Genomic DNA, 27,680 nt, shown 5'->3' with positions numbered 1-27,680 from the left:
CTGCGCAGGCCGCTATTTCACACAGCTAGCGGCGGGAGGAGAAGAGCGCAGGAACAGGGAGGCCGGGCCGTGGAACCCGCACAGCATGAGTTTCTCCAGCTGTCAGCCGCTTTATGAAGAAGAGAAGGTGATGGATGCCTTCATCTCCTTAATGCCTCACCAGCAGTGACTTAGAAAATAATCAACTTAATAAAAGCCCCATGCCGGGCCTCCAGGAAAATCAATCTGAAAGTTGAGGGGGGGGGGGGGGGGGGGCTCGTAAATGATTCAGGAGCAGAAGAGCAGAGGGAAGATCACCAATCACTGGCCTCACTCTTCACCGGTGGCCGAGAGAACCCACAGGAGCAACATGGGGATTCAGAATGGCGGCGTTCAGACTTTAAAAAATATTTTATTGAAAAGGAGAGCTCGTTTTGCAGGCGATGTGAGGCTGTTTCAGATATTCTGAAGAGACTGCAGTGTTCAACATCGTAAACGTTTACAGCTCTCAGATCGATCACGCCAGCCAAGACTACTGCGTCAAAACAATTAAGGGCGAAGCAGGTTGACGTCGTGCAGGTCTTTACGGTTACGTTCTTAGACGCACGTCAGGGTGCATCACAGCAGGTCTATCCAGTACTCAGGCTACAAAGAACATGCCACATAAAAAAAGTGAATAAAAATCACGGGGGGGCAGACCGCTCTTCAAGTCGTTGACCTTGAGCCCATCAGTGTGTTTTGTGCGTGTGCGTCCGGTGGGCAGTCCGTGGTGATGGCAGCGCTTCTCTACGTCATGTGCCTGGCTCAGTCCCCCCATTGCACCCTCTCGACCGGGAGCCAGCGACCGCTTGGTGATCCACTGCGAGGCTACGGAGCTCAGCTGGAGATTCGGAGAAAGAGCTCTGTTTTAAATGCCTCCTGACTGGTGGGGATTCCTCTGACAGTAACCTTACAAATGCTGGATAATGCAGGCATGCGCACTTCTGAACGAGTCTTTCCGGCCTAGCTAAATCTCTGAAATGTAACCTATTGTTGAAGGATCAGAAAGTCCCCCCAAAATATTTTTTATCCACTGTTTCTTCATATTTATTTGCCCAAGAGAAGCTCTTCTTTCTCTTGAAGGACTAGGGTTTTGCATGTGGAATGTAAGTCCCCTTTTAGAGTTGACCAAAAACCAGAAAATTGATGGCAGAAAAAAAAACCTTCCAACCGAGAGCTAATTGAAAGGTCCACCTCGGAGTCTTGCATTTCATACAAGGGGATTACAGCGTTTGACCTCTGACCCCTGATCTGTAGACACTGTAATTGGTGGAGGAATGAAAAGTGAAGGTGGGGTGGGGGAAGCGAATTCCCTCATCTCCCCCCAAAGCCGCTGTTTAGCTCTGCTGGATATTTTCCTTGAGTGGGTCAATGGTCCACTCTGCCTCTTAACCCCTAGAGGGACAAGCCAGACGGAGCTGGTACAGAACCAGATGTTGAGGGTTTTGGAGGTGATCCAACCAGGCCATTTGGTTTTGTTGCTGGGGGCGGGGGGTGGGGGCGGGGGGGGGCAGAGGGATAAGGGTTGGGCAGTAGAGCTTGGGCTGGAACGTGAAAAAGAAAGAAAAAGATTTAGCCTACATTTCAGCTGAAAGGAGGTGTTCTTGGGGCGTTTCAGACTAATTACTGCTTAAGTGTGTCTAACCGCTGGCTGATTGCGGTGGAGGGGGGAGGAAATTAAGCTAAGCCAATGAAGGGCCTCGCCGAAACGTTGATCCGACGTTCATGCCCCGCTTCAAAGCTGTCAGATCTCCTGAAATGTGATGTCTGCGTTGAGCGGGGCCTCGTGGGTGAAGCGTTTCGATCGGTTCCCAGCCAAGGCCCTAATTAGAGATCAAACCTTGTGGCCCCATTGTCAGAGGCCTTGATGGAGAGGGGCTAAACTCACCACACTCTCCTGTCGGTGGCTTAAACAGGCCCCGGGTTCGTGAGAGAGCTCTGCTTTTGTTCGAAAAGTGACAAATGGCTCAATAAATAAATAAATACATGATTCCATGAATTTGGCTTTATCGCTGTATAAATAATCCCCAAATTCCCTAACTTTTCATTTTACAGAGATTGGAATATTGCATTTTTCATTCGGTCACTCTACCTCTGTTGATTTGCTTGGCAGGGTTTCGCTGATAGTTACATTCAGCTCGGTCGTGTCCTGGTTCAACGCTGTCTTGTCCCTATTTTGTTTTATTTTTATTTTTTGGACAGAACAAAGGCATTGCCCTGCAAGTCACGGATTGCCTTCCTCTCACTGGTGACGTCGTAATGCTGATAAACGACTCCCAGACTGACTGGAACTGTAAATCAACCTGCCACTCAGACAAATATATCGGCCAGAGTGAAAAAAGAAAAAGAAAACTATTATTACTTTATTACAGCGATTGGATAAATGCAGAGAGAGTGGTTCCAGTCCATCAAAATGAAGTCCTTCAGCACCAAAGTTTTGTAAGAGTCGGGTTGAGTGACAGGTAAATCACTCAAGCCTGTTTAGTGGACAAACTGCTTAACATAATGGATTAAAGTTGTGCTAGGTTATTTGTATGCCAAGTATAATTTTTGTCAAGACTGCAGCAGTCCACCCCAGCCATCCACCCCCATCCACCCCCTCCCCCACCCATAATGTATGCATTATGCAGTAGTCAAGGTCTGTTAGCATCTGTTCTTGGGGGAATGACAAGGAAAGATTTCAGGAGGGGAGCTACACTGCCCTGGACTTATACAGCTGTGTGGAGACATATGCAGACGGTTGAGTGTAGCAGGGTGTGTGCTTACTGCTCGGTCGCTCGCAAGAAGGCTGAGATGGGTTAACCGAAGGGCATGGCTCTGAGACTCTTAATGTTTTCTTATGTCCCAGACCAAATCCTTTGTTTTGTCTGGCCTAAGATATTTGAGGAATTGCAGAGGAGTCTCATTTGGTTTTCCTTGAGTGAAGTAGTGGGAACTGTGTTTATAAGGAGACTTTTTTTCTGTTCATTCTCTGCCTTTAAATGGTATTCCTTAAAACATTTTTATATCACTGTTTTCCTAGAGTGCAACTTGTTCACCAGTTTTTGTATTTAAATTATTATTTCTTCGTTGTGACAGTCTGATCTGTAATCTTTTAATAATTCAATGAGTAGCAGCAATAAAGATAAGACTGAAAGGTCAGAGCTGAGTTTTCTGAGTCATTCTGTATAAGTGTCTGCTAAGTGATTATTATGTAATGAAATGCTATCCTTACACAAGCACACACACGTGGGTGAGCACATACACACACGTGCGTGCATGGATACACGCACACACATGCACGCATGCACACGCATGCGCACACAGCCATGCATGCATGCACACACATGCACGCACAAGCCAGATTTCACTATGGTGAGAGATGATTACCAGCAGTATTTTCTTTCAGTTGAAATAATAATCAGTGAACATTCTAAATACCCTCTAAGTGTCGCTTTTATGGAATGTCCAACTAAACCTGCCTCTACATATGAAATCCTTTTCCTCCAAAGAACAGAAGCTGCAGTTATGTATGTATGCTGACTGAGAATAGGGCTTTAAAATATTGATCATTTTTAAGAGACCAAGAACAAGAACTGGAAAAACCCCAGCTGGCACACAGAGATGTATACACACATGCACTTACTGACACACATTAGGCATGCATACGCACAACATGGCACACACTCAAACACCGGACACACACAAACTTAACTGCTATAACACAATGCTGTCCACGTGCACACACACACACACACACACACACACAGACACACATAGATGACCCCAGAAAAACAGCTTTGCAAGTGTTTTTTTCGCACCCTGCTTCCGATCCTCGTACTCACCTCGCATTTGTTTTCAGCCCCTCTGACGCACATCTGACCCTTTTTTCCTATCCCGCAGTGGGAGGAGATCAGCGTGATGGACGAGAGGAACACGCCCATGCGCACCTACCAGGTGTGCAACGTGATGGAGGCCAACCAGAACAACTGGCTGCGCACCAGCCACATCCCGCGCGACGGGGCCCAGCGGGTCTACATCGAGATCAAGTTCACCCTCCGCGACTGCAACAGCCTGCCCGGGGTGCCGGGCACCTGCAAGGAGACCTTCAACATGTACTACTACGAGTCCAACAACGCCAACCTGTGGTTCATCAAGGAGAGCCAGTACGTCAAGATCGACACCATCGCCGCCGACGAGAGCTTCACCCAGGTGGACGTGGGCGACCGCGTGATGAAGCTCAACACCGAGGTGCGGGACGTCAGCAACCTGAGCAAGAAGGGCTTCTACCTGGCCTTCCAGGACGTGGGCGCCTGCATCGCCCTGGTGTCGGTGCGCGTCTTCTACAAGAAGTGCCCGCTGACGGTGCTCAACCTGGCGCGCTTCCCCGACACGGTGACGGGCGGCGACTCGGCCCTGGTGGAGGTGCGGGGCGCCTGCGTGGACGACTCGGAGGAGCTGGAGGCCCCGCGCATGTACTGCAGCGCCGACGGCGGCTGGCTGGTGCCCATCGGGCGCTGCGTCTGCAAGGCGGGCTTCGGGGAGCACGAGGGCCGCTGCCAGCGTGAGTAGGCCCACGCCCGTCCTCTCTGCCTCCTCGCCCTTCCCCTCGCGGAGGTCCGGGTGACCGAAGCGCCGCTGCTTTTGTGGATGTTGAAGCATTTCCAGTGGGCCAAATGTGTCGATTCGGGCGCTGTTTTCTGAGATTTGCTGTCATTTTTGTCTTCCTCCGTTCAAAACGTTGTTAGGATAGCTGTGGCGCTTTCATGAATCAGCGCGCGTGCCTGGACCACTTGTCTACTGCTGTGTGTGTATGGGTTTGAAAACGTTGTTAGTCGGGGGGGAACCTCTGTGGACTGGATAAAGACTGATGGAGATACTGATTGGTGGTGGCAGCGAGACGGTTCTTAACTCAGGTTCCTGATGGCTGTGTTACTGACAGTGGCCGCGTAGCATCGTAGCCCCCCTGCAGCTTCTGCTTTAGTGTAACTGTGTATACAGTCCATCTGTCTAAGGGCCACTGTGTAAGCGACTGTGACACACTAAGACTCACTTAAGTAGTATATATCAGTGTGTGTTGAAGTGTCCGTTGCTGCTGGTGTGAGATTACGATAATGTTAAGCATGTGTAAGTATGTTAAGCAAACTTTGTGTAACTTTATGTTTGTTTTTGTTAGCAAGCACGTGGTTATGTACACACTGCACGTGTGTCTATATATGTCCATATCTGCTTGTGTGTGTGTGTGTGTGTGTGTGAAAGTGTGTGAGTGTGTGTGCGTGCATGCTTGTGAGTATAAACGTGCATATGTGTTAGTGTGCGTGTAAGCTAGATAATGGGGCCTGCTTTATGATTGAGAATGAACTGTCAGTCCACGTTCAGTTGTGCTGTTAAATATCAGAGCGCTAGCATTACAGAGATTTCAGTGTCTCAGTCATTATACGGTCTTGTCTTACAACAAGGCAGAGTAATTAGTGGAGCTTAGTATCAGTCGCTGCACCGCGGCTATGATTGAAAACAATCTTGTTTTTGAAAGAGGAGTAAAGCCTTCCCCCGCAAATGCTTGTGGGCTGCATCGCCCTGGCTTGTTCTCAGTCTTTATCTGTCTGTTTAGCTGGATTTCAGTCTCCCGCTACCATTCCCCCCCCCACCCCAGCACCGCCACCAATGCAGACATGCACAGATTAATGGAGAGAATGCGGCGTAAAAGAATAGGGGAAGAGGGCAAGGACACACTGGACCTACATCCTTCTGAAAGCTCGTCAGGCCATTCTCTCTCACCTGCCGTGTGGCCTGCCTGGCGCACGGCTGGGCGGAAACCAGGCTCCGAAAAACAAGCAATGTGGAGAATTCCCAAAAGCCACAGAGTAAAAACATGGAGCGCGGTTCACCTTCGCAGGGCTGTGGGCGTGTCTCACCACGTGACGCACGGGTGCGCAGTCAGCAGTGCGCCTCTGCTGCCGGGGGCGCGCTCTCCTCTGCTGAACGCTCGCTCGCTTGTCACCTGACCTCAGCGGGTGTGTTTGAAAAACGCGGGCAGGTGCCTCGCGGCTGCCCAGTGGCAACCGTTTGCAGAGGCGGCGCAGTTTTGGCTCTCTCCCTGCTGTTGACTGTGGGTACAGGGGCAAACGAGCGGAAGAGGGGATTGTCGTGAGCGAGTAAGACCGTAGTGACAGATGGAAACTCAAGGCCATTATAATGTTGCTTTCCTCTTGATTGTGCCTGCAAAGAATTTGGTTGCATACAGACTCACTGTATATTTGTCAGTGGCTTGTAGCAGCAAAGATAAAAGGTTGTTGAATGTCACTGTGTAATGTACAGAGCAATGACACATATTTACATAGCCTAAATATAATTGACATAATTGACGACAACAAGTTCTCCCTGCCTATATTACAAAAGGTTGTGGGAAAATACCCTGTGAAGCTAGCTTATTGCACTTTACTGTCCACTGTTCTATAGTCTTCTGTATTCATCCATTCATTTTTTATGTGTTCTATGCCAAAAACAGGGTCCAGATTCTGGGTGACAATGATATTTGGTCCACGTAAAGGGTCAAGTAATGACGTTTTCAAGCTAATTGGGCTGTTAGTTCTGTTATATCCAATTTAAAGCAGACAATAGTGGCGCATTGTTGTATGAACCTTCGCATTTTCAGAGTATCGAGGAAATCATGTATGCCTGGCTAGCTAACTATGTTAGGCGCTTTGTAATTAGAATTTTGCAGCATGAGGGATTTGCCAAGGTAGTGCTTCGTGTGAGTGGTTATTTTTGAAGAGATTGAGCAAAGCTCCCTTGTTGGTGTGTGCAAACTATTTCAACATAAAAAAGTTTTCAGTTAAATTGTTTGTCTCCTATTCTCTCAAGAAGATCCAGATGGAACTTATTTTCTTTCTCTCCAGGCGAGAAATTTTTAAGGTATTCAATCCAATTCCAAGTGAAGTGTTACTTCACCATGTACTTTTAGTTGTGCAACATTCTTAAAGCCATAGTGAGAGGTTTTTCATATTATTTCAGTGTTTGATACTGTTTTTTGGTTAACTGATAAAAATTGTATCCCTAGTTCTGCTTTACGATACTAACAGGACAGGCATGTTGAGCAGCAGTGTCGAATAAACGAATGAATTATTCAAATAAAATGAAGACAGTGCTCATACTGCAGGCACATAAGGTGGTATTGCAGGAGGAGGATTTATGGTCCTGGCTTCTTTTACACTAACCATGGGGATTATACCAACTATATTGCATGGCATCATATACGCATATTTGTAATTGATTGTTTGTCAGCAGTGGCATTTGTGGGGGGGGGGGGGGGATTGGAAAATAGGACTAACCAATTTGACCGTCTGCAAATTGATCTAGAGACACGTCACAGTGAGGTGGTATGAGCAATCATGTCTTTTTTATTTTGTTTCTCACACAGCATTTTGCTTTGCAGTCACCGATTCGAGCTAGAAAGCTTTTAATACTGCGATGCGGTGCGTGATGTGGAACCAAATCGCGACTGGGAGCCTTGACGGACGCTGCCGAATTGGCCGCGGAGCTGCCCAGGCAGGGAAGGGTCACAGCTGGTAGAGCTTCCCTCACCTCGCTCGTCGCTCAACAGCGCCCCCTCTGGTTGACGGGCATTCCCGCGGTTTGTGCGGTCCTCTGCTGAGGCGTCCGTGCCCAAGTGGGTGCTGTTTCTCCACTCTGCTCTCCAGCCGCTGCTCACAGGCCTCCATGCTACATGCGCTCGTGGCTAACGCTTTTTAAAATTTCTAACAGGCTCGTTAAGTAACGACTCTGGACACAGCATCTGAACCCTGCACTCCTAATCGGCCTTATTGTTTCATTTGGTTATATGTAGCCATGGTGACAGCCTGATTAAAAAAGATAAATAAAAGGTGCAAACTTTTATGGTGGCAGCACCTATAATACTGAAAAGGGAATGAAAATAAAAAGCTTTTTCCCAGAATTAATTTTTTGCCTTCCTGTTATTGTTTGGCCATGTCATTGAACAAGTTGAATTATTATCCAGCTTCCAAAAACAAGAAAAGCCCAAGAAACATCAAACAATAGATGTGACGGTTAATTACAACTCAATTTTAAAAGAAGGAGAAAAAAAAGAGTCTTATGCTGTTGTTGCAGTTCGGCCTCCCTAGAGATAGATAAATCCCGTTTTTGAAGCCTTGGGCTAGACTGCTCCAAAAAAGCTTTCCGTAAACAAAGGGTTGCAGCCCCTGTTGCAGAGAGAGGTAGACAGCGTGCATAATTTCCATTGTGAATTCTCCCTGCTGTAATGGATTTGAATTTTGGTCTTTCAGTTTTTCTGTCATTTTTTATGCGGTAGGTGCTAATGGACTCATTAATTCATCCCACTTCCTCCCTGAAAGGACTGCTGCTTATAATAATGGACATTTTTTCCTGCTTTTTGCTTTATTTTTGTTGTTTCTTTCCTGGTGCTGCTTGAGTGGCTTCCTGAGAGATGTGCTCTGTGGGGTTCAGATGTCCCTTTTGACCTTTTTCTAGCTAAAGATATCACTTGCTTTAAATATTAAAGGACCTGTTTTGGGCTAGAGTCCTTAATTAAACATGGGGCCTTCATCGTACTCAGTCATCCTGTAACAGTTTTTTAAATATTTTTTTTTTTGCCTTGAAAACTACTTGTGTCCAGGATATAGCATTATTTAACTACTGAAGGTACTTTGGTTCAAGTACGTAGCAGCTTGATTCCGGCCTTCGACCTCAGTATGCAAAACTGTGACCCCGCCCCCCTCCATAGTGTAGTGCACTAACATCACTCTCCCTACATAGAGTAGTGCACTAACATCACTCTCCCTTCATAGTGTAGTGCACTAACATCACTCTCCCTCCATAGTGTAGGGCACTAACATCACTCTCCCTCCATAGTGTAGTGCACTAACATCACTCTCCCTCCATAGTGTAGGGCACTAACATCACTCTCCCTCCATAGAGTAGTGCACTAACATCACTCTCCCTCCATAGTGTAGTGCATTAACATTACTCTCCCTCCATAGAGTAGGGCACTAACATCACTCTTCCTCCATAGTGTAGTGCACTAACATCACTCTCCCTCCATGGTGTAGGACACTAACATCACTCTCCCTACATAGTGTAGTGCACTAACATCACTCTCCCTCCATCGAGTAGGGCACTAACATCGCTCTCCCTCCATAGTGTAGTGCACTAACATCACTCTCCCTCCATAGTGTAGTGCACTAACATCACTCTCCCTCCATAGTGTAGTGCACTAACATCACTCTCCCTCCATGGTGTAGTGCACTAACCATCACTCTCCCTCCATAGTATAGTGCTCTGACATCATTCTCCCTCCATAGTGTAGTGCACTAACATCACTCTCCCTCTATCGTGTAGTGCACTAACACCCTCCCTCCATAGTGTAGGGCACTAACATCACTCTCCCTCCATAGAGTAGAGCACTAACATCACTCTCCCTCCATAGAGTAGAGCACTAACATCACTCTTCCTCCATAGTGTAGTGCCATAGTGTAGTGCATTAACATCACTCTCCCTCCATAGTGTAGTGCACTAACATCACTCTCCCTCCATCTAGTAGGGTACTAACATCACTCTTCCTCCACAGTGTAGTGTATTAACATCACTCTCTCTCCATAGTGTAGTGCATTAACATCACTCTCCCTCCATAGAGTAGAGCACTAACATCACTCTTCCTCCATAGTGTAGTGCCATAGTGTAGTGCATTAACATCACTCTCCCTCCACAGTGTAGTCTATTAACATCACTCCCTCCATAGTGTAGTGCATTAACATCACTCTCCCTCCATAGTGTAGTGCACTAACATCACTGTCCCTCCATAGAGTAGGGCACTAACATCACTCTCCCTCCATAGAGTAGAGCACTAACATCACTCTCCCTCCATAGTGTAGTGCCATAGTGTAGTGCATTAACATCACTCTCCCTCCACAGTGTAGTGTATTAACATCACTCCCTCCATAGTGTAGTGCATTAACATCACTCTCCCTCCATAGTGTAGTGCACTAACATCACTCTCCCTCCATGGTGTAGTGCACTAACCATCGCTCTCCCTCCATAGTGTAGGTTACTAACTGTCACTAAGGCTGGGTTTTTGTCACAGGCAATATTGGCTAAATGGAGCAGCCACTTCCAAAGTTGTCGAAACTCACAGAAAATTGAAGTGGCAGAAAGCATGGAGGCCATTCATTTTTTCATTTAGTTCTCATCTGCAGCAGTGCAAAATTCTTTACAGTAAATAACATGCAAAACTATAGCAACAATAACAAATGCTGGAAGAAAAAAAGAGATCAGCGGGCAGGTGCCCCTAGGAACTAATAGCCTACAAGTGAAATGCATTGATACGCTGGTGCATTTAATTGCTTCGGTCTATCAGAGAAAGAAAGAGCATGCTTTTCGGCTTTAACAAAATGTTGTTAGTAACATAGCATGCTCAAATTGTATTGCGATAATAAAATAGGGTTGCTGTGTGTCTACATTTATTTCCTTAAAGCTTGTATTGGTACAACGTGTTATACATTGCGAGGTTTGAGTCTTTGATGGAGGGCCTGTTGTCACTGACAACATTACCGTAACAGGAGAAGGAGCGCTTGGCATGAACACTGTTGACAGGGCCCGTCAAACATCTGATCGCAACAACTGAGGGCGAGAATCTTGATCCCAGCACATTCCGGAATCTGTATACATCATCACACTTTGTTTCTCCCAGCATTTGGCAATATGTTTAAAATGCTTAGGCCTATAAAAATTGCATCTACGTTAAGATTGACAGTTATCATCCAAAACTGCAGAAAAATAACAAAAAGCGCTGAAACCAGCGGAAATCATAGAATCCATGAGCCGTGCGACTTCTTTGACAAACACCCAGCCATAGCCATAACTCCCCCTCCCATAGTGTAGCGCACTAACCATCACTCCCTCCCTATGATCCCGTACGCTAACCACCATTGCCCTCTATGGTCAGTTGCACTGAACATTACTTCACACCCCTGACTGAGTGAGCGCCATCCCCTCTTTGCATCGCTGAGGCACAGGCCTTACAGTAGGGGCAGAGACCCCCTGGGTGTGTTCGAGTCTCGGTTTGATGCAGTGCTGGATGCTCTCTAGTTTGCCAGCGAGCTGAGAGGCGTGAACCGAATGGCCCGTGTTCTCACCATTACGCATTCTCATGTTCCTCTGTTGCAAATGCGCGTCGTGTCGTAGCGGTGCGGGCCGCACTGATGAAATATTAATGTTGTTGTGCACAATGACTTTGTTGCAGATCCTTCCTAAAGTGGATTGCGGGGCTTGACCGGATAACTCAATTTGGCTGAGAGTCGCTTTCACGGGCGGGGGGGGGGGTGGGAGGGGGAGTGGTTGGAGGGTGCGCGGGAGACGCAGGAGAGCGAATTACGGGCCGCGCCGATCCAGACCGGCAAGCCTCCATTACGGCGGGCCCCCCCGAGGGACCCGATAATAAAATACTGTCGGTCCATAAAGGCGAAGGCGGCCCTGATGGCAGGGAGAGATATGGGGCACAGTCCAATCCAATCTCGCCCGGGAAAGGAAACCAGAAATCCTGCCGAAAAGCATCAATTCATCTGAGCAGACGAGGCTCGCGCTGTCGATTTAAAGACAAATCTGATGATGACTCACATCACAGGCGAACCCCACAGACGTGAAAAACGTGGGTCGGAACGTATTACGCGAAGCAACTTTTTGATGGTTTCTTCAGGAAACCACCAGGACATCTTACTGCATTTGCTTTTTAAAACACCTGGAGATTCATGTAAATTACATTTGACCGGTTCTGTGAATGACCCTGTCTGAAACATAATAGTCTAGCCATGGGGAGGAGTGCTCCCCACATGCATCACCGGTGTGGGGCATCCATCAGCTGAAAGTTTCCATTACCAAAAGGAATTACACAGTGAACTTAAATATATTACAAAGAAAAAGCGTTTCTATTATTTTTCATTTATCCTTACTTAGTACATTACTGAAAGTATATGTGAAATACATAGACATAGTCAAAATATAATAAATGTACATCATTATGCAAGACAATACATAAGACAATATAATTGCCATAGATTTTATTTGAATTTACTGTATATTGTGTGTATATTTTTACCAAAAGATTTTTGTATTATTGAATAAAATTAAAATATATAGTTTCCATATACATATAGGGTTCTCAATTTTCAGTTTATAGTCTCAAAATATTTAATTAATTTCAAATGTTTGTCTTATCTGTGCAGTTGCTGTGAGTAAAACATTTTACAAAGTTATTTTTATAACCTCTTTGGTGTGGGATAACACCCATTTTGTGCCAGATTTTTTCACACATAGCATGACATAGAGGAGAAAGTATTTACTCATCCAGTTAATCTGCCAGTGGGTGGGTGATTATGTTTTAACTAACTTTGAGAGCTGGGCCAAGACATTGGGGTACACCCTCCCTTTGTTTTGTGGGGTCATTATTGATCACAGTGAGACAGGGCCTGGGGTTAAGGCTTTGGTGAATTATGACTGTGGAGGTGTGGTGCTGTCCCTAACGCAATGCTCGGTTTCATGTGCCAGCACTTTGTTTGGGCTGATAAACACATTTTCTTTTGCCTGCTCTCTCTCTCTCTCTCTCTCTCTCTCTCTCTCTCTCTCTCCCTCCCTCACTCTCCCTCTCCCTCTCTCTCTCCCTCTCTCTCTCTCTCTCTCCCTCCCTCACTCTCCCTCTCTGTCTCTCTCTCTCCCTCTCTGTCTCTCTCTCTCTCCCTCCCTCTCTGTTTCTCTCTCTCTCCCTCCCTCTCTGTTTCTCTCTCCCTCTCTCCCTCTCTCCCTCTCTGTCCCTCTCCCTCTCTTTCACAGCAGAATCCCAGCATCAGATAGGGCTGTTATTGCTTTCCAGAGCCATTGTGCAGCACACTGCCACAGCTGGAGGGCCACTCTTATCAGCCTCTCCTTTGGGCTCAGAGAGTGCTCTTCTGATGAGCTGTGAGGGAGTGTGTGTGTGTGTGTGTCTTTGTGAGTGTGTGTGTGTGTGCCTTTGTGGGTGTGATATTGTGCGTGTGTGTGATATTGTGCGTGTGTGTGTGTGTGTGTGTGCGCGTGACATTTTGTGCGTGTGAGAGAGATTTGTGCGCGTGTGTGTGCATGATATTGTATGTGTGTGTGTGTGTGTGTGTGTGTCTTTGTGGGTGTGTGTGTGTGTGTGTGTGTGCCTTTGTGGGTGTGATATTGTGTGTGTACATGTGTGTGCGTGTATGTGATATTGTGTGTGTGATATTGTGCGTGTGTGTGTATGTGTGTGTGTGTGTGTGTGCGTGACATTTTGTGCGTGTGAGAGAGATTTGTGCGCGTGTGTGTGCATGATATTGTATATGTGTGTGTGTGTGTGTGATAACATATATGTTTGAAAGTGTGATTGTGTATGTCTGTGCCTGAAGGACTGTGTGTAAGCAGATGATTGTGTGTGTATTCTGTAATTTTGTGTGAGTGTATGTGTATGCATGTCTTTGCTCGGGTCCCCGGCGTTGAGCACAGACATGGGATTGAGCCGTCTGTGTCTCTCTCTCTCGGGAGGCCCAGGTTGTGGCAGATAAGGCCCGTCTTTCACTGAACTGATAACCTTTGATTTGCGCATTAACCTCTGCTCAGATGTGACAGAGCTACCTCGCTGTTAAGGGAAAAAAAGCAGCTTTCCTTCTACAAAGAAAAGACAATCTTAGATTCAGCTAAAGGGTAGCCTCATGGATTGTGTTAAATTGCTTAATTGATCCTCGCAGTGTCCGTTACCATTTTGGAAAAACATAATATTTCTTCTAACCTGCTATGGCACTTAATTGTCCCAGGGGATCTGGATGACCCCGATTAATAAATACTTACACATGTACACATGCACACACACACACACACACACACACACAGTGTACAAATACAAATACAAACTCACATGCGGTGTACATATATAGTGTATGAATATTCACGCACACTTATGCAGTGCATGCATTACTGAATGCACACGCACACACTCAGACTGCTTGGCAGTCTTCACGTCGCACGGTTTCCCTCCCCCATCTTGGATTTGTGAGCCTGAAATTTCCCGCTGCTCAGATCTGTCCCCCCAAAGAGTTGCAGCATGCCGTCTATTCTGTCCTCGTCTGTCACAACCAATTACCGCTGCCGCGCGGAAAAGGGTTCTGCCGAGAAACCTGTCAGCCCCCACTGTTTCTGTCCCGTGACCCCCCCTCTCTCTCTCTCTTTCTCTCTCTCTCTCTCTCTCTCTTTCTCTCTCTCTCTCTCTCTCTACTCTCTATTTATGCTCTCCCTCACTCTGCCCATTTCTCAATCCCACACTCTCTCTCCCATCCCGGATTCTCTCACATTCTCTCCCTCTCTCTTTCTCTACATCGTGCTTCTTTTTTTCTTCTCCCTTGTGGTCTCTCTCTCTCTCTCTTTTCCTCTCTTCTGCTCTAGTTCTCTCTTCCCCTCCCTCCTTCCCCTGTGCGTTCTTTTCAGTGTATGTGTACATATAATCTACACCCTCCTCTCCCTGTATGTGGGGTGAGGAAATGTGGTAGATTTTCCCCCATTGTGCGTTGTGCCACTGTATCAGTGTATAAACCGCAGAGGGGCTGTTGATATTCTGGACGCACCTTTGACACGACCGTTCCTTTCACCCAGCGGTTGGTCCCCGGAGTCCCTCGGGTTTAAATTGGCGACATCTCGCCACGGAGCGTAATGTTCAATCCCGGCAATTTTTACCCCCAAAAACTGTCCGAAGGGCTACTCCGAAGCACATCCCGAAATCCTCTCTCGACGGATGGAATTTTCTCAGCCTCCTGTAAAGAGGCAAACATTGCGGCGGGGGGGGGGGGAAGGAATGCGGAGTTTGCCGCACGGAACGACAGAGGCGGCGAGCTGCTCTGGCCGTGATGGAAGCCTGTTAGACACGCCACCTGTTTTACACAGAGAGAAAAGCGGATTCCTCGGTCTCCAGGCCCCATTTATCTATCTCAGCACGTCCCGAACGGCGCTCACAAACGTCTTCCCATCTTTCACCAGAGAAACTGGGTTGCGGGGATTGCCAGCTTTCAACCGAGCGCTACAGCAGGCTTTTTTTCCCCTGCCGCCGATCATGCGCAATCATAACCTCTCGCGCTGCGCGGAAACTTCTGTGAGGGTTTGCGTGCCGGGCTCGGTTGCATCACCTTATCAGCCATTGGCAGACTGAGCCTTAATTGAGTCATTTCTGATCTGGCTCCACTGTGAGTCTCTGTAGGAATGGAACCACCTATATACAGTATGAGCGCAAAAGGGTTGTGGGGGGGGGGGGGGGGGGGCTGGCAGGTTACTATGGGCGGTGGACCAATAAAGGCTCCTCTGATTTGGCAGTACCTTGGTTGGAAAATTTGCCGTACGCAAACTATGTTTGTGCAAACTGCATTTTTTATTCATTAGCATTTTTTGCCACAACATAGCTTGCCAATTTTAAGGCAATTAATCTGGAGCCAGTATAAAATTTATTTTAAGCTTTATAATTCTTTTTTACTCAGGAACATGAAGTAGGTAGCAATACAGACATTTTTCCGCTCGATTCACAATTGATGTTTGGTGGAAATAACACGGTTAAACTTCTTTATTTTATTTTTTTTTTGTTTACCTTTGTGGGGCTTTTCTCTAAAGGACTATCTGTATTTTAGACTGTCAGTATTTTAACAAATCTTTTCTGGAGGTGTTTTTTCTCCACAGTTATGGCATTAGATTCCCACTTGTGGGTAAACGCGGGGGAAACTATAATCAGCCTCCACGGTTCAATTTCAGATGTATCTCTTACCCATTGTAATGCAATTCCCCTGAAAGAAATTAAACATTCACACTTGTCAGTGGGAATAAAAGACATTGATAAAATGCTTTGTTCCAAGTGCTGTAGTTCGGTCTCAGTGATTCAGAATGGGGTGGAATCATTGTTTACGCTGCGTTTCAGCTTGTTTCCTTGGATTTACTGTTTCCGCGTATTGCTGTGCTAGATTAACCGCGGATAGATGCAAGCAATAACATGCTGACTGAAAGCATTTAATAGCCTATACTGCCTCACTTGGAATTATAGTTTCATCATTTATTGGTGTGGCAGAAACAGATCGCTGCAATTTCAGAGCACTTCCACAGTCTCAGAACTAGTGCACCCAGGACACAGCGCGAGGCTGTATTATCTGGGAGCTTTTTTTATTATACGTGTACATTGCTGACATCTTCAACACATTTTTTGCCTGATGTCTTAATTGTGACATTTTCTGTAATAATTGCAAATAAAACACAACACAACTAACAATGCAACAATGTCCATTATTTAAAATGTTCTCAGCTATGTTTTGGGATTTAAACTGATTTCACTAGACAAATAATGTGTTCTAGCGTATTGCAAAGTTTTAATTCTGATGTTATGATCTAAATCAGGGCTACCCAGCCCTGTTCCTGGAGATCTAGCATTCTATACGTTTTAACTCCAACCCTAACAAAGCACACATCATTCAACAGCTGGAGGTCTTAGTGAGCTGTTAATTAATGTAGTAGAATCATGTGTGCCAAGTTAGGGTTGAAATGAAAACCTGCAGGTTGGTAGATCTCCAGGAACTGGGTTGGGCAGCCCTAATCTAAAGATTCTTTTAAAACATCAAATGAAAAAATAGTTTTATGAAGTCATTTTTGGGAACAACAAAGCTACAATTAACATTTAACTTGTAGCTTTATGAGGTAAAGCAAACAAACAAGCCAGGTATTTCTAGCACACTCTCACTCATCTCACTAATGGAGGTCTCAATGAGGAAATGGCGATGTCCATAAAGTGAGCATACAGGGAGCTGTTGGCAGTAAGTGTGGGAGTAACTAATTTACTGGAAACTTTAGAAGCCTTTTCTCAAATCATATTTTATAGTGATACTCCAGTTATGAGGGAGCGCAATTTGCTTAATGTTGGAAAATAAAGTTAGTTAAAGTTAGAGAGGCAAGTTGCATTACCGCTTTTTGACAGTAATGCAAAATCAGGGTGAAACTGATGGATTCTGACAGATCATATTGCAATTTGTGATTAATGTAAGTGAAATACGGTATTCTATGTAGATTACTTATTGGTTTATGAATGTTAGATTTAATAGGACATGAAACTTCCATAAATATTTTATGAATCAAATTTCCAGGGATTGTGATTTTCAGTGTTAGTAACTGCTAATGCACAATCAGGCCTAGCATGTGAGACTGTATGACACATTAGCAGGCTGTTTCTCTAACCTGTTGGCAGGCCTGTGAGCACTGGGAACAATAACTTTGCCTATTCTACATCCGCGCTCAAAGTTTATGGGTTGCACCAAATGCATTTGCTCTGTCAGAGCTGTGCATCTGTGTGTTATGCATCCCGGAGGTCTTTTACCTCCCTGCTGTTTTAGTTTGGGAATGTGTCTTTGTAAATTTGGGATTTCAAAGCTAGGGGACATGCAAAGATTGATTTATATTTTGAACTGTTTGTAACCTTGAAAATGATAGCATTCAATATATTTCACTGAGAAAAAAGTATATAGATGTGCACTGTCTGTCCAGATGAGTTTTAATGTCATTATGAGTGCCTCTCTCTCTCTCTCTCTCTCTCTCTCCCCTGCTCTTTCGTTCCTGTGTGTTGGGAAAATTGCTTCACAGCTGGTGTGTAAACTGGATCGATGGCAGTTCAGCCGCTGCAGCGTGTGCTGCAATTACTGGTTGTCGGTGGCGAGTTAATGGCTCTGAAATGGAGTCTGTAATGTAGGTGCTTGCTTGGCCTGTCGAAAAACCCCAAGGACACTGATGTTGTGGCTTTCTAGCAGGGTACTGAATCTTTCCCACCTACCATGGACACCTGTACTTGTTTCACAGCACATGTCTCTATCACAGATACCGTAATAGCAATGTTCAGTTTGGGTCAAACTGACCCGTTTGAAACATTTACTTAAACAGGAATGACACTGTTGAGGGATGTATTTCATAACCAAAAACTGAACCAGCGTAAATTTGGTTCTTGCTTTGTGTTTCTACTTATTGTTCGACTGCATCTGTATGTATTTTTGCGTAGTCTACTTTGAATAAGATAAAGATGGATAATAATTGAGAATGTCAGTTCAAAACAATAAATATCAATAATATACTGCATCAAAACCTTGTTTCAATTTATGTTTTCACAGACCAATTTGATTTATGTCCCCCATGCCTTCATTATATTGGATTTGTATTTATCACCTCTTTATCGCAAAAATAAATAACATTTTCATTTTTAAATGTGATACTGCAGAGTTAATTGGCAACCATTAACCATATATAATATTTATTTTGTTTTGGAATTGAGATAAAGATATATTTTGTGTATTTTTACATCAATTTTAAAATATTGCTTTAAAAACCCCAATAATGTCCTGGGCGTGTTTGACTAACAGTTTAACAAGTGCTAATAAGTCAACAGAACACAAGAGTTAAAAGCATTTCATACAGTGAACATCGTGGCAAACATCATATATTTGCATGCAATTTGGTTCAAAGTCAATCCAACAAAGTGCTAAACAACGCTCTACTTTTAATGTCTCTGTAAGAAAGTATTAATTATACATCTGGAAATGGCCACTGCTAGAGTCAATAGAGCATAACTTACTACTATGCAGGTGTGGTGGGACTCAAAATTACATTACATTACAATCTTTTATCCAGAGTAACTTTGGAGAAATGGAGAAGATCAGTGTTAGTACTGCAGAAGTGTGATTTCATCTAGAAGACACTGAAGGCTCATTTGTAATCAGTAATTGTAGAGGTAACCAAACTGAAAATTGCTATTAAGTACTAAAGCAAATAACCCAATACACATACAGTAACTTATCGTTTCACAGCTGTACGTAACATTGTTACTGTTGTTATTCCAACAGGAAATAAATAAGACAATAGTGAAAGTAGAATCATAGTACAGTCTGAAGAGGATGTCTGTTTGGAGGATGGGCAGGGTTTCTGCTATCCTGACTAACCTGGAATACTCATTCCACCACCGTGGGGGCCAGAGCAAACAGGAGACATGACCTGTGGGGCTTGCAGGAAGGAGGGGGGGGAGGTATAACTACATAATTGTAATAATAGAGTAATAGCAGTTATATAGAAGGGTGGGAAAGCATGACACACACTTGCATGTATTTTAGCTGAAAGTCAATCAAAAAATGTTACTTAAAAAAACCAATGCATTAAACACAAGGTTGAATAATGTACCATGCCTGCACAACAATACATGAATCGCAAGTCTGAAGTCTCTGCTGTAGATAACCCTAGAGACACTAACTTGGCCGTGTGATGGTATGAATGAACACTTTTAATGGTGCTTTACACTCAATGGTGCTTTATTGGCAGGAAAACCAGAGCAGCCTTGCCAAAGTAACCAAAGAGCACATAATATGAAATACAAAATACATACACTACATTGCTAGAAGTATGTGGACACCTGACATCCAACATCTCATCCAAAATTGTGGGCATTAATATGGAGTTGGTCTACCCTTTGCTGCTTTAATGACCACCACTCTTCTGGGGAGGCTTTATACTAGATGTTGGAGCATTGCTGTGGGGATTTGCTTCCATTCAGCCAGAAGAGCATTAGTGAGGTTGGGCTCTGATTGGGCGATTAGACCTGGCTTACATTTGGCCTTCCTGTTGATCCCAACGGTGTGGGATAGGGTGGAGTTCAGGGCTCTGTGCAGGCCAGTCAAATTCTTCCACACCATTCTTGACAAAACCATTTCTATATGGACCTTGCTGTGTGCCCGGGGGCATTGTCATGCTGAAACAGGAAAGGGCCTTCCCTAAACTGTTATGGAAGAACAGAATCGCATAGAATGTGATTGTATGCTGTAGCATTAAGATTTACCCTTACTGGACCTAAGGGGCCAAACCCAAACCATGAAAAACATCCCCAGACAAATGATACTTTTGGTCACATAGTGTAACTGAGATATTGTATAACATACAACATAAACATGACATGTGTTTACAAAATCAACCCAAGGCTTATTGTAGAGACAAATGCAGGAAGATGTTTGGTGAAAGTTGAGTAAATGAAATGAATATTGCCTGTCGACAAAGATTTCTTGCAATGAATACATATTTCTTCCTCATAAAAATGATACAGCAATGTGACATATTTGAAAAGGAACATGTCTCCAGATGGATTAAAAATGAACAATCAGACCTCCAGAGTTCTGAGTAATTCATAGACAGATGGACTCTGCCTGTGTTTTGGGTAATCAGGTATTGATCAAATCGGGCACATTTTCTCTAAAAATGGTATTGGTTTTGGTAGCAGCGTCAGTAGATGAGGAGCGTTTCTGAGGGATAATTGTGGGCTCTCCAATGAGAAGCTTACCTGACCCTTCCTCTTGCTGCCATTAGAAAATCAGTTTTGCAGAGCTTCGAAACTGGCACTAGGGAATTTATTCATTTGGAGTGTGTGTGTGTGTGCGTGCGTGCGTGCGTGTGTGTTTGGGGGAGGGGGGGTGCTGAAAAAGAGGGAGGTGACTGAGATGACTGAAGGAGCCGACTTTTCATGCTTCACTGGAAAAAGCTAGCTTTAAACTTCTCAGGCGACATAGATGCAACATTTTAGCAGTTTTAGAGCAACAACTAAGCTACATGGCAGTTGGAGGAAAGCATGGAAAGTGTCAGGAGTTCACAGGTTCTCTTTCCCGTGGTGAAAGTGCACTAACGCCAGGCTTACTCCCGTGACATGCAAGAACGAGACCGTGCTAATGTTTTCGCTAAAGGTACAGGGCTGCCTTCACTTCCAGCCACTTATTATTCCACGCGGCGGTGGGAGCGAACATCAGCCGCGACAGGCGAGTGGAAATAACAGCGAGCGGAAAAAGACGGAGATCTAAATGAATTCCCCCAGCGGCAAGACGCGCGAAACAATGGGCACACGTGGGCGGATCGAGAGGAAGGGTGCCGGTGTTGTTGCTCGATATGTACGCGCACACATTGCGCGTACAGCTAACATACAAACAAACTCATTTCCTTTAATTGTGGGGCAAACCGTTTTAATTACAGAAAGCTTGCGAGTGGTTGGCCTTTGTGAATTTTATTAGTAGGCTACATTCCCACGTGAGTGAGCGGCGAAGCCTCAGAATGTACCGTGAGTATACGCGAGCGTTTCATGCTGTGAATTAGGTCAACGATGAGGAGGGGGAAGGAGGCTGGCTTCCGCAGTTCTGCAGATGCGAAGAGCGAAGGAGCCCGGTGTGCCACGGCCTCCGCGGGCCTTTGGAAAACGAGCAGGGGTCCGAGGCCCTCACACGCCGCTGCTACTCCGCTGACCTTGACGTACGAGATCAGCTGGGATGCAGGAAAGGGTCTGTACCGGCAGCAGCAGAAGATAGGACAGCAGGGATCCGTCAGTTATGCAGAAGGTGTGTGTGTGTGAACAGTGCTCTTAATTCCCGCACGCGCACGGCGTCTCCTCGTTCGTTCAGCGAAGGGGTCCTGCGGGCGCCGATCGAACCCGTGCCTCTGTAGAAATGTGGCAGGCATCACGTTGCCTGTTCCCTCCACAAGACGTCATGATGAGTTCTGGATGAACAGCTATAAAAGTGCTAATACTACTAAATTTGAAAAAAAAAAGCATCAGTGTACAGTATGTTATTGTGTCTTTTTCTTTCCGCCTAGCCTGTCCTGGCACCATGTCACTTTCTCCTGGCTAAACGATTGTCCATCTTGGTTTAATTTGTGTCATATCATTTTCAAATTTCTACCCAGCTAGACTGGGTACTTTTCAGGATCCTTGGATCCACTACCAGATCACTTTCTTCCCAAAGCATATAATTCTATTATCTAGTATGGGCACACAATGTGAAAATCACAGATATTGTAAACCAGATATTCTTTGGCAAGCTTGGTCTATTTGGTGAATTGACTGGCGTACACATTTTGAAACCTTTACCCTGTGCTTCCTTTTAACATTTCAATTTTATCATTGGTTCTCACAGATTTTAGTTCTGAACCTTCCCCAAAACATTCTAAATATCTTGTATTTTGGAGAAAAGTACCTTTTTGTGCGGTCTCTGACATTATGAATGACACTTCGTGAAGGAGGAGGGTTGCATTTCAAGCAATAAACGAGAGACTGAAAACACCTTGTATCCACGCTTAGACTAACCCAAGCTGAAATGACATTTCTATTTTTTCCTTTTTCACCGCGGTGTCTGAGAACTCAGCCCTGGTTTCCCTCTGCAGTGAGACGTATATGTTCCTGTCGTGGGCGGCGTGACTGCTGAATGTGGGCGAAATGGGTTAATGGCTGGGGGAGGGTGGAGTGCTCAGTAGTCTGTGCCATCACGCTGCGATAATCACGCTGCGTTGATATTAAAAATGGGGATGTAACGGCCTCATTAGACGTTTGCTCTTTTTTTAAAGTTCTTCATTATTCCTCTCCTCTGCCCCCTCCCCGCGTTCATTCCCGGGCCTGTTTCCCCCTGTCGAAGCAGCAGACAGGTGATAAACGTTCCCCTGAAATCATTACGGCTGATTACTCATCTTCAGAGAAGGCTGGGGGAAGCTCTGCATCTGCTCTCTGAGAGACATTCATCACAATCATCTCCTTTTTCAGAGGGCGAGTCGTGTAGCTACATCCGCGCACCTGTTCGCACGCGATACGCATTTCCCCCCGTCAACGCGAGACGCAGAGCTGCACGTGTTTCAGGAGCTTCATTGCTTTCGGTGAGGACCGAATTATGCCTTAATTAAGGCCCTAATTATGTCTTTTTTTTCTTTTAACCCCCTTCTATCATTTTCTGTCCAGATGAGGGTGAGTAATGGCCTTAGGAATCTTTTTTTTTTTTTGTATATAACTTTTTTTTTCATTTATTTGGAAGACACCCTTACCTTACGGCTTGGAGAGCGTTGCGGTCTTCTGTCATTATGACGTGGGAGGTTTAGGAATATTAGAGCATGTGACAAAGAGACTCGAGCTGCAGCCCCAGATAGGCGCCGTAGCCTACGCTTCCTCTCCAATCTGTTCCTCAGCCGATACGAGACTTTGTCAGAATGTCGCCGCAACATACGCATGGTGCTGAGGAGACGTACGTCTCATTTTAGCAGCCTTTCAGACTGTGAAAAAGGATGTGGAAAAAAATGACTGACTCCTATGCATTTTTCTTTCTGAAATCTCACTTTAGTATGAATTAAATGGTGCGTAGTGAAAACCACATAGAACATAAATCAGAATCAGAATCAGAAACAGTTATCCTGTCTGTTATCCTGACCCCCACGGACACCAAATAAACATATAGTACTTGTACTTATTCTTATAACACTTTTTCCCTTGCACTATGTTTATACTTGCACTATGTTTATTGTTTATTGTTTGCACTATGTCTATGTTTATTGCTCTACGTTTATTTTATTTTATGTTTATTGTTATGCATCATCAGACCAAAGCAAATTCCTTGTACGTGAAAACCTACTTGGCAATAAACCTGTTTCTGATTCTGATTCTGAACATTAAAAGAAAACATACGACACTTACTTCACTTTACATCATCACACATACACACACACGCACGGAGTCTTCATTTTTCTGTCGGGATAGCTTGTTTCTTTCTCCTTGTGGTGTTATGAAGCCCAGGTCTGTCAGCGCACCCGGGTGCCCGCATCCTATTGTCGTTCCGAATGATTTCTTATGTGCGGCATAATTATCCTCGGTAATGGCGAAATACATTTTTCATTTTGTCCGCGCGTTGTGGCCGGGGCCCTCTTTCAGAGACGCACAAAGCCCCCGCGCTGTCATTACCACAGCGCTGCCATTAGTGCACTGTTGTCATTAGCTTATGACATTTTAGAAACAATGTGATACCGCGGGCTAAATGGCCCGGAGCTGCCCTGGTCTGCGACTCGCGGCCACGCCGCCGAGAAGCAGCAGGGTGCGTGCGCCTTCCCTCTCGGACCCCGCTTTCATTAGCCGTGGGAGCGAGCGGTAATTATTATGGCTTTTCAGGTGCATGTTGTTTACCGTGCCCGGGCATGCCAGAGTCTCTGCCATGCTCGTTACCGGGGTGACGGGTGGAAGAAGCATGCCATGTTTGCTTTCTGGCAGACGGGATCGCAAATGAATTACGTTGTTCAGGGACTAGAGTCTGGAGTTGAACGGTTGTTGGAGTTTCTTCCTGTGGCATTATCTTTTTGTTTTTTCCCCTCTCTCTCCCTCCCTCCCTCCCTCCCTCATTGTCTTTCAACTTGTCTATCATGCTTCTTCTTGGATTGTGGACATGTTTCAATGCTGACATAACATTTCATGACATTACACTCGGCCTGTATTTGAAAATTGGAATCAAAGCCTGTGGATTGACTGTCCTTAGACTTTCTGAGGTGAAGACAGCAGTCCAACCTGCTGAGAAAGCACTCAGACATGCTTTCTGGTGTATATAGCGGTAATTTTGAGAAATGGCTTTCCAGGCAATAAACTGTAAACCTGTTTATATCCCAGAAAAACAAAACAGCCTGAAGATATTTCAGTGTTGAACATGCTTTGCGTGAATAGTTTCATATTAGTGTCATCATGTGGTCAATTAGTATAATTTTTATACACCTTTTAATTTCTCCTCACTCATACAAACTTACGTTTTGTCCTTTTACACACTACAGCTCATGAGTTTCAGCTATTTTTAAAAAGAAAATAAAATAGCAATACAATCAATACAGTTACTACAGAGGTCCAGGTGTTTTGTTGGTTTGACCTCTAAAATGTACACAATTACAGTAGGGTTCCATCAGCTTCACTACTTGGACCCATAAATATATGTCTATTGCAAGGACCAAGGGCTTCTGACTGGCTTTATTAAGATCATATTAGTTATTAAATGCTACCATTGTCAGGTTTTGGGGGTAAGGACCCAGGTGCGGAGTGAAAAAAAAATGGAAACTCAAAAGGAAGGTTTAAACAGAGACTTTTACTTCAAAAGTAATCAGATAACAAACAAAAGGCCACAATGGGCAAATCCCAAAAACACAAAAATTCTCAACAGAAAAACCCGTAGTGGAATACAGAACACTAGAGAGGCTTGAAAACAAACTAACACGTAACGGAACTCAAAATACTCAAAAAGGCAGGGAACTCGAAATCTAGAAACACCGGGAACACACAAGAACACACAGGCAGATACACAAGCAGAAACACACAAGGAACCAGCACCCGAGTCAGGGAAGCAGAGAACTTAAATAGACAGGGAAACTAATAAGACACGGGTGAACTCAAAGAACAATCAGACCAAAGAGGGAGGGGATAACAAGACACAAACAGATATCATTGAATAATAGAAAACAATAATACAATTAAACCCAGGAGAAAGCAATTAGGGAAAATGAACTGAAATACAAAACTGAAGTACTGCCATCTGGCGGTCCAAAAAGGGAAAAAACAGAAACAGAAAATACAGAACCATGACAACCATGGCATTTTAAAATAAACACTTTTAAGAGCCACTGTCCAACACATTAAAGACTAAAAAGTCTAATCACAAAAAAGCACTGTTAAACATTTAATTTGAAAATCAACAAAATAAAGAAATCTTTCATATATTTTTCAATTGCCACATTCTGAACTGTGCATAGTTTTCTTCCACCAGCACTGTCTTTCCCTCTTTCCCTCTCACTCTCTCTTCCCTCCTGTGTGTGTGTGTGTGTGTGTGTGTGTATATGTGTGTCTGTCACTCTGTAGTCTCTGATGTGGGGAGATGTGAGTGGTTTACCACCCTTAGCTTTACCCATCAGCTGTGGAGATGTACCATGAACTGTCACCCGTGTTGGGTTCTAATTCAGATCTATTTTAAACCAGTTCCTTTCAGCCCTGGAGCAGATCCTGACACTGTGCGTTAGCATTTGTGCGCTCATGCATGTATACGTGTGTACGTGCCTGCCCGCACGTGTGCATCCTTCATGTGCGCGTGTGTATTTGTGTGTGCGCACACACGTGTGCGTGCACTCCGGCGATCGTTTGCGCTGGCGCACGTGCCCCGCGTCTCCACGTGGCCCTCGTGTGGAGCGTTTGAGTCAGCGGAGCCCGGACCCGGTACCGCTCGGGTTTATTTTTGGCCCGGTCTCAATAATTCATACCCTCGGCTTCAGGGGAAGAGCGGGGCCCGGAGCACGTCCGACAGCGCGGCCCGTCTCCATCCCCATCTCTCCGTTTCTCTGATAAAGGCGCACGGCTTCGGGAGCGGGGAAGGGAGCGGCAGGCTTTCAGGATCTCCGCGAAAAACGTCTGCCGGCACACAAAGCGAACTTCGGTTAAGGTCATTTTATGGAAATAAGGCTTACTGTGCCTCTCACTGCAGAGAATGCTAGCCACCCATCTGTCCTCTGCAGAATGCTAATCCCCGCGGGGGGAAAGCAGCGCAGGCTGCATTATGCCCAGCCAGTTAAGTTGTTAAGGAAGTGCGACTGCATTTAGGGCCACTCGTTTGTACGTTCTGCAGCCTGTTAACATTCAAGAGCCCTTTAGGTTTCTGCCTTTTCAGAATTCAGCTTTGTAAAAAATAAATTCCAAGGGCTGTGACTTCATTCCATAATGACAGCCTTTAAAGAAAAAAGAGAAAGATTTGCATTGAGTACAAAGAGGCATTTTCTGGATTAACGGGGGCAGCCCGCGGTTTCCACAAAGTGGACTCAGGGGGGTGGGGATTTCAGGCCTGCTTTGAGATATCTGGGCGGCTGCTAATGTTGGTTAGAGGCATTGTGTGTGCATTCAGTCTTACAGTAGAGTGCTGGGCAGAGTGGCAGCCATTGGTGTTTTTTTTTTTTTTTTTTTGGGATGATGTCCTTTTTAGGAATTGGAAACACTGGCCTTGCTCACAGATTACTGAGCTGCTGTCCATTACATAAGCGACAGTGATGGGCCCTCTAGTGGGTTTGTCTGAAGGCGGTGAGAGTACCCCCGGTTTAGTATCGCCCGGTATCACCGTGCTCGTGTGAGTGTGTGTGTCTGTGTGTGTGCTAGAGAGAGAGAGAGAGAGAGAGAGAGAGATTGTTGCCAAATTTCTGAAAATAATTCCAACTAAATACAAGCGCTAAGAGATTGAAAGAGTTATGCATTATTGGCAATACAGAGGACCATTTCAAAAGATTGGGCAGCAAACTTAACTGGAATTGCTTGAGGGAAGCAATCCCTCCTTATAAACTGATGTGTTGCGAAAGTTTCTGTGGATAAGATTGTCTAGTAAGTGCCTGAAATGTATATGCAGTCATTTCATTATTATTCAGAATAATAAATCATTGCTTTGATGCAGAAAGAGGGAGAGAGAGAGATGTAAAAAATCTGAAATGAGATAAATGAGAAATGAGAGAGAGAGGGGGGTGCAGTCCTACTGTACTGCTGAAACCCTGGCTGGCTGCATCCCTGTCACCACACTGCTCTCCAGTCTTTGTTTACAGATGGAAGGTGGGGTGGCTCAGCTCCACCAGATGGGTAACCACAAAGCCTCAGGGCCCCACACAGCTGTCTGGCTGTGCTTCAGAGCCCCTGCTGCGGCTGTGTCGTCATCTCTTCCCAATATGACCGTGCTATTCCTCTCACTGCGCCTCACTGCTGTGGCTGTGCTGTAGTCCCTGTGCTATTGCACAGTTAGCGTGCTGCAGTCTGGAGATGGATCACTGAACAG

General features: G+C 45.2%; 1 protein-coding gene across 1 annotated transcript in view; it reads left to right on the top strand.

Annotated features, from left to right (window-relative positions):
* LOC118225328 (ephrin type-A receptor 3) overlaps positions 1–27,680 on the top strand; it is a 134,580-nt gene that overhangs the window by 17,160 nt on the left and 89,740 nt on the right. Inside the window, exon 3 of the mRNA XM_035413532.1 lies at positions 3,901–4,561. Within this exon, the coding sequence (XP_035269423.1) occupies positions 3,901–4,561 (661 nt within the window). The remainder of the gene's footprint in view (positions 1–3,900; positions 4,562–27,680) is intronic.

The sequence above is a fragment of the Anguilla anguilla genome, chromosome 4 (assembly GCF_013347855.1).
Source record: "Anguilla anguilla isolate fAngAng1 chromosome 4, fAngAng1.pri, whole genome shotgun sequence".
NCBI classification, from domain to species: Eukaryota; Metazoa; Chordata; class Actinopteri; order Anguilliformes; family Anguillidae; genus Anguilla; species Anguilla anguilla.
The sequence above is the reverse complement of the archived record's forward strand: the minus strand, read 5'-3'. Positions and strand labels throughout refer to the sequence as shown.